This window comes from Sminthopsis crassicaudata, chromosome 1, assembly GCF_048593235.1.
Source record: "Sminthopsis crassicaudata isolate SCR6 chromosome 1, ASM4859323v1, whole genome shotgun sequence".
Lineage (NCBI taxonomy): Eukaryota > Metazoa > Chordata > Mammalia > Dasyuromorphia > Dasyuridae > Sminthopsis > Sminthopsis crassicaudata.
In genome coordinates this window covers 18,741,328-18,749,652 of record NC_133617.1, presented here as the reverse complement: position 1 = coordinate 18,749,652, position 8,325 = coordinate 18,741,328, and the positions used below count along the sequence as shown (strand labels likewise).

At 36.2% G+C, this 8,325-nt stretch overlaps 1 protein-coding gene across 1 annotated transcript in view; it reads left to right on the top strand.

Moving 5' to 3' along the window:
• Positions 1 to 8,325, top strand: part of MYO1H (myosin IH) — a 69,791-nt gene that overhangs the window by 5,544 nt on the left and 55,922 nt on the right. The window contains exons 3-6 of the mRNA XM_074295464.1: positions 2,196 to 2,357; positions 3,719 to 3,834; positions 4,672 to 4,870; positions 6,009 to 6,089. Of these exons, the coding sequence (XP_074151565.1) occupies positions 2,196 to 2,357; positions 3,719 to 3,834; positions 4,672 to 4,870; positions 6,009 to 6,089 (558 nt within the window). The remainder of the gene's footprint in view (positions 1 to 2,195; positions 2,358 to 3,718; positions 3,835 to 4,671; positions 4,871 to 6,008; positions 6,090 to 8,325) is intronic.

Genomic DNA, 8,325 nt, shown 5'->3' with positions numbered 1-8,325 from the left:
AGAATATTCAGAAATTTTTCCTGTTGCCAATTTTTTTCTCAGCCCCGACATTCAGCTTTGCAGACCCAGAAGGGGTGACAACCTACAGTTTAAGAACTAACCAGGGAGCACTAACCTTCTGTCTATTTCTATAAAAAGCTGTCTTTCACGTTAAAGTTATCCTCAGTGCCTCTTTATGGGATGGTGCTTACTCAGACTTGCCCAAGTGTGAGTCATTGACCTTGAATCTTTGATAAGTCCACTAGCAGTACAAGAATGGAATAATTTTATGAAGTCCTACCAACCCAGAGGGCAGCTAGGTATCCCAGTGGATAGAGCACTGGATCTGGAATCAGGAAGACCAGAGTTCAAATCCAGCTTTAGCCACTAGCTGTGTGATCCTAGGCAATTCATTTCACTGTGTTTGCCTCAGTTTCCTCATCTGTAAAATAAGAAGAAGCCTGTAAAATGGAGAAGAAAACAGCAAACCACTCCAGTATTTTTGCCAAGAAAACCCCATTTGGGTTCAAATGCAATTGAAAAATGACTAAACAAATACCTCTTAATGTGGCAATTCCCAGGTTTGCAGATTTATTTTTCACTGGCCATATTTTCATTGGACTACTTTCTATTAACATAATGGGAGGTATTTTTCATCACAATGGTGAACTGACTCCAAATTCCAACGACTATTTCTGGGAAACTGCCTCCAGTGTGGAGCTTCACCTTTTTTTTGCTGTCACAGATTTTGTAGACTGGGAAAACCTCTCTGAATCGTGTTATTAAATGCATAGAACCAAAAATATAGGATTACATAGGAAACCAATTAGATTGACACAATTATCAAAAATTTATTTTATAAGTTCAGGGATCTCTGGTTAAAGATCCATGATTTGTAATATCATTTTTTCTTTTATTTTTTTAAAAAAATAATTGCTTTTAGGGGCAGCTAGGTGGCGCAGTGGATAGAGTACCAGCCTTGAATTCAGGAGGACCCGAGTTCAAATCTGATCTCAGACACTTAACACTTCCTAGCTGTATGACCCTGGGCAAGTCACTTAACCCCAGCCTCAGGGGGGGGAAAAATAAGTAATTGCTTTTTATTTTAAAAAATATGCAAAATATTTTCAAAATATATTTTAACATTCACTTTTGCAAAACCTTGCATTCCAAATTGTAATTTGGAATTTATTTTCTTGTTTAACTTTCTACGCATCTTATTCTTCAACCATATGCTAAGCTTCCAGAGGGCTGGAACTATCTATTGGGATTAAAATTATCCTACTTAACTGAGGCAGAGCTCTGAGCCAATGGCACCTTATTGAAGGGTCCATGTTTGCCTCTGATGATTTTATTCACAATATGAGATGTCTTTTCCTTCTAGAACTTTATTTTTCTAGGGCTAGATGTCCAGACAGTCAAGAACAGCTATACCAAATACAGAATAATTCTATCAATTTGCATTTATGACGTGTAAGCTCAAATAAGCCAAATAATATGTCAGCAGGATCACAAATTGGGTGAAGTAAGGAATATCTCCACACAAGAAAGACAGACTTCTCCTTAATTTGGGCAGAAGGAAATGGTACAAGCTATCACACTCAGTGACCTGAGTAGTCATAGGATGGTCATCTACTTCTATTGGACAAGTGATTCTTGCAGAGGTAAAAAAAAAATATATCTGGGGGGACTTTCCATGTAGCTGAGTCATCTTCACCGAGCTGGACTTGATCACCACAACAATAAAAAACAAGGAACGAGGGCTTCTAGTTAGCTTCCTATAATTTAAGAAGTAAAATCTGTAGCTCACAGCTCTGGGACCTTAGATACAGAACTTTGATATGATTCTATCAAATTGCTTAAGACTTACCGTGCAACAAGAAAATTGGATTTACACACATATATTGTATCTAGGTTAAACTGTAACACATTTAATATGTATGGGATTGCCTGTCATCTAGGGGAGGGAGTAGAGGGAGGGAGGGAGGGGAAAATTTGGAAAAATGAATACAAGGGATAATGTAAAAAAAATTACTCATGCATATGTAGTGTCAAAAAATTATAATTATAAAATTAATTTAAAATTTTTTTAAATTGCTTAAGACATTGGAATAGAGTAGAGGTCCAAATGAATAATTTCTCTCTCACAATATTGTATCGTGCCATTCAGCTAGGAGTGCTAAATATATATCTTCTGAATATTTTTCTTCTCTTAGAAAGAAGAGGTGAGACGGAAGCACATTAAGCTGCACATGGAAGGAGCGCTAACTGCACGTGACAAAGTTGGGGTTCAAGACTTTGTGCTGTTGGATTCTTACACCAGCGAATCCGCTTTCATGGATAATCTCCGCAAGCGTTACAGAGAGAACCTCATATATGTAAATTGCCCTGTTTCTCTGCTATCCTATTTTCTTTTCTTTATTCCATAGGTCTCATGGAGAAACCAGCCCTTATGGCTAATATGGTGTTAATAGGTCAGTGAGAAAGCAAAATGGAATTTGAAGAGGTGCTTGAAGTTACCATCTGACTCCCCCATCAAACTCTGGGAATAGAGAATCTTTGTGCATTTTAAAAAGGTTGTCACACATTACAGTGGGAGAGTATCCCATTGTGGGGAACTCTTGACTTACATGCAAATAATAATCGCTAATTGTTGAACTTGACAGAGTTTTTAATTCTTGAGTTCTTCAATAAAGCAATGGTGAATTTCAAGAGCCAGATAAATTATTTCCTTGAAATCTGGCTTCAGACACTTCCTAGCTGTGTGATCCTGGGTACTTTACTCAGTTTGCCTCAGTTTCCTCATTTGTAATATGAGCTGGAGAAGGAAACGGCAAATCACTCCAGTATCTTTGCCAAGAAAACTAAATGGGATCCCAAAGAGTCAGCTGTAAGGTCTGTAATTTACAAATATAGTCTCATTTGATATTTACCATCACTCTGGAAGATAGGTGCTGTTATTCTCTCATTTTACAATTGAGGAAACTGAGGGAGTCAGAGATAAAGTGTCTTGCCTAGAATCACACAAGTAAGCTAGCTAGGAGGTGGAATTTGAACTTGGGTTTTCCTGACTCTGAGAAGTCCAGTTTCTCCATCCATTGTGCTACATAACTGCCTAGAAATATTGACCACCAAAGGAGGAAAGGCACAAGATTCCTAAATGCAGGATGTGTCTTGGATAGAATTAGATTGCGTAAGTAGTCCCTTCCGTCCCACTCTCTTTGTCTTATGAAAAGAAGAATCTATGTATAAGTTCACAATCCAAAATTCCCCGGTGCAAGAGCCTTAGAGCCATCTGCAATGTCATTTTGAGTGCTCTGCTCAAAATAGCTTCATTTCTCTACTTTGGAGAGTATTGCAGAAGACTTCTTGTTGGATGATGCTCCAAGTAGAGGCTGATTTAGATAATTCCAAGGTTCTTTCCAACTCGATTATATGAGTCTATAAAGATAAGGGGAAAGGACAAGGCAAGGGGGTACCTATAATATCAAGCAATGTACTGACTTAAAAAAAAACTAGCCAATCTTTAGGATCATTTCACAGCTCCTAGACATTAAAAGAAAGAGCTTTCCAATATGGCGTGATGGATGATATTTATGGTTGGCTCCTGAGTGTCTGTTTACTTTAGATGGCTGATTTCTGCTGGTATTAGGCAGCTAAAATGGCAGCCTGGGAGCTGATATTTGGAAGGAGTAATTTCCTGTGTCATTGAGCTCACTTAATTAGTTTGTTCCTCCAGACCTACATTGGGACCCTCCTCGTGTCGGTGAATCCTTACCAGGAACTGGGCATCTACACAATGAAACAGATGGAGCTTTATCAAGGGGTGAATTTCTTTGAACTACCACCACATGTGTAAGTAACGTTATGGTCTTCTTATAGAGTTTTTATCTGTTTTATTGGATTTTTCTCATCTTTCTGTGAGTTGTCCTCATCCTGTGGAAGAAGATGCTTTTGGAATAATTGAAAACCTTTCTTTTTTTTTTTTTTTAACAAAACCTTTATATATATATATATATATATATATATATATATATATATATATATATATATAAAACAACTAATTTTTTTTTCAAGTTTGTTGTTTGCTTCTTGACTCAGGAGCCTTCCTAATAATTTGCACGGTCCCCAAATGAAATGGTCTAAGGAGATAGTGAGTTTTCCAATGGATGTCTGCAAGCAGAGATTTCAGGAGTTTTGTAGTAGACTCTTTATTGAATAATGCTTGAGGTAGAAGTTGGTTTAAATAACTTCCAAGACCGTTTCCAACTTAACAATGAGTATCTAAGGATAATATGCTAATACCAGCATTTTGATAATTCTTGGGTTATCTAGGTACATAAGCCAGAATGTTTATATTGGAGGGATAAATCATGATCGTGATCATGATAGTCAGTGCTTATCCCAAATCAACTGTAATGGCTTCCTAGGTAGGAAAGGTCACATCAGCTATAACGTATTATCATGGGCCTGTTTTCCCATGCTTTTGTCATCTTTATCCATTTGCTGAATATAGAGTGAAAGTTCTGATTTGTCTTGATTTGTTTTGTATAAAATAAGTTTTTATGACTTCATGAATTTTAAAATAACGTTATTGCTACCATTCAAGATGGACTCATCCCAACTTGGTTTAATTGAGAATAATCATAGTAATTATTAATCATATCATCAATAACTAATTACTCCTCACAGTTATGCTATAGCGGATAACGCTTACCGCATGATGTGCTCAGAACTCAATAACCACTTTATCCTGATCTCTGGAGAGAGTGGTGCCGGTAAAACAGAGGCATCCAAGAAAATTCTCCAGTACTTGGCGGTGACCTGCCCAATGACGGAATCACTACAGATAGCCCGTGATAGATTATTGCTTTCGAATCCAGTTCTAGAGGTAGGCAATATTTCAAATTCTGCTCATTGTAGAATGATGGAGGAATCTTTTGGGTGATATCAGATTTTCCAGTTCCAGAGGCTGATTCTGGTTCAGAGATCACAGGACACAAGAAATAAAAGTTATGTCTAGATACAGAAAGGCAGTTAAGTGGTATAGTGGATAGAGTGGAGACCTTGGAGTCAGGAAACCCTGAGTTCAAATATGGCCTCTGACACTTGCTAGCTTTATGATCCTGTCTGCCTCAGTTTCCTCATCTGTAAAATGAACTGGGGAAGGAAATGGCAAACCATTATAGTACACTTGCAAAGAAAACTCCAAATGAAGTCATAGTAGGACACAACTGAAAAAACTACTAAGGAACAATTAGATACAGACCAATAGTTTGCTGATTTTTTAAGACCCATTCTGTACGATGAAAAATATTCCCCGTTTGTACAATGGAAAATAGCATATTCCCAATTTGTACAATGGGAAATAGCATATTCTCAGTTTGTACAATGGAAAATAGCATATTCTCAATTTGTACAATGGAAAATAGCATATTCCTTATTCCAAATACCTTATTCCTAAGTGGAAATAATTTTCTTAGTAAGTTTTCTATGATAGAAGACTTTTCCAAAAGAGTAGAAATCACCCATCCCATGACATGTCAAGTCAAAGAGCATTTATTAAGCACCTACTATATTCCAGGCACTGCACTAAGTACGGGGAACAATATAGTGCTATGACTTAACCAACTGTTTAGAATCTTTAGCTTGTCATGTCATTAGATTGTGGGGGAAAAGACTTTCTGTTGCTTCAGTCTGACCCCAAATATACTATTTTAGTATCAAGGGTTTCATGTGCTTTGGGAGCCCTCATACTCATTCTGGTCTTCTCCTCACATAATCCCTATAAGAGTGAGAGTCCTTGGGGTGGCTCCAAGTCCATTTGCATCAGAGTCTCATCTTTGGTGGAGATTGATTCTTTAGTTTTGAACATGGGGAGAAGAGAGAACTTGGTTTTCTAGCTTTCAGCTTCTAGTGAGAGAGAAGACATATGGCTCCAGGATTTTAGACCAGATATCTTAAAAGTTAGGGATGGCAAAAACAATAAAATAATCACTGATTTCAGTTCCTTGATCTTTTATCCTTAGGCTTTTGGAAATGCAAAAACTCTCCGAAATGATAATTCCAGCAGATTTGGAAAGTACATGGATATCCAATTTGATTTTAAGGTAAATTCAGATTGGTGGAACAAGCATTCAATGTTAAAATACCAACTAGAGCCAAGCTTTGGGGTCTCAAGAATCATTGAGGACAACAAAAAGCTTTCATTTATGTGTGTTCTAACTATTAATATTTACCATATTAAAAATTAAAACTGACATTTTAATATATTTATCAATTTATTTTTAAATTATTTAAAATTTAAATAAAATGAAAATAAGTGATTAAAATTAAAAATTTTTAATTTAAAATACATTTAAAAAATTAAAAATAATTTATTTAAAATAGTTCATAATCAAACATTTTTTACGTTATCATATGTAATATTTTAACAAAAATTAACTGTTTTCTTAAAACTAGATAATTTAGTGAGAATGATGTTTTACATATTTTTAGAAACCTCTTTAATGTTGGGCTTAAGACAGCTGAATTGTCCCATTATTTTCTACAATCTATCAGTTACAGTATGTTGTTTTGTTGAAATATCTGAAGGAAATCTACTCTTACACTAGTACATTGTTGAAAAGGAAGGAATATCTTAATAGGCAAATAATCTCAATAGTATTATAAAATAATTTTGATCTTGCAGAATTCCTGAAAGGATCTAGAGAACCCTTGAGAGTCTTTTTTTACTGTCCAGTGTACAGAAATTATTGTTGGGCTTGGCTTTAGGATCTCACTTTTAATGCTTAAAAGTTGTATGATCATGAGTAAATCATTATATATCTCCACGGAGCATTGCCTTCCAGCTGTAAAGTAGTAGCAATAATACTGTCACTGCCATTCTCTCGGGGATGCCCTGAGGTTCAAACAAAATAATGTATGGGAGTGCAGCTAGGTGGCGCAGGGCATAGAGCACCAGCACTCAAGTCAGAAGGACCTAAGTTCAAATCAGATCTCAGATACTTAGCATTCCCTAGCTGTGTGACCCCGGACAAGTCACTTAACCCCAATTGCCTCAGCAAATAAATAAATGAATGAATGAATAAATAAATAAATAAAGGAATGAATGAATAAGCAAACAAACAAATAAATAAATAGATGATGTTGGGAAAGCACTTTGCAAGCCTTGATGAGCTACATAATTATGGAAGGGAGAGTGTCGTGGTATTTTTCTTCTTTCACATCTGACATATTACTTAGGCAATATAGTGCATTTTGAAAAAAATTTTAAATTCTTAAACTTTGTCTAAAGACATCTAACATCGGGCAGCTAGGTGGCGCAGTGGATAGAGCACTAGCCTTGAATTCAGGAGGACAGGAGTTCAAATCTGACCTCAGACACTTAACACTTCCTATCTGTGTGACCCTGGGCAAGTCACTTAATCCCAGCCTCAAAAAAAAAAAAAATAAAATAAAAAAAATAAAAAAAGACATCTAACATCCCACAGAGTGTAAGGAGAATTAGTGTTTCATTAAAAAAAAAAAAAAAAAAAAGTAGCATCATTTATGGGACATTTGTAGATTCAGCCTCTTAGCAGAGGACTACCCAACGTTCATACTCCAAAAATTATACCTTTTGAGCCCCCATTGGTACATTCACATTTAACAGTCAAGAAGAGGTCGAAATTAGGTCAAAGGAAAAACATTTACTGAGTTGGCATCTTAAACATTAAGAAAACTCCATATACAATTGGTCCATGGGATCACAAAGAGTCAGACATGACTGAATGACTCAATAGCACATATATAGAGAACATGTATCCAAGCAACTCATTCGTCCAACACAACAAGGCTCCAATGTCCTTGCGTCTCTCATAATATCCTCATGTTGCCCCCCATTGGGTAGAGTATCTCTTCTGGGAACTCTGAGCCTGTTCAGCTATTAGCCAGAGCCAGATGTCTTGTCTCACAAGCTCCTCAGGTCTTGCTTTGAATAACTTCATAAAGAGCGAATCTTGTTTTTTAAAGGATCACCATGGAACATGACTCCATCTTTGATCAGCTTTGATTAGCTACCCACTAATTCCACCAACTTGAATTAATTTGATCATCTTTTAATACATTAATTAATACATCATTGTCAGCTATCTCTCCTTGTTATTTTGTAATTTTATCAAATAGATTGGGAAGGAGGAATATCAATTGATCAAGGAATTCCTGATCAATCATTCCATTGCCCAAATTTTGTTGTTATTGTTCAGTTTCATCTTACTCTTTGTGACCCCATTTGGAATTTTCTTGACCAAAGTACTAAAGCGGTTTGCCATTTCCTTCTCCAACCCTAAATTTAGTCATTGCTAA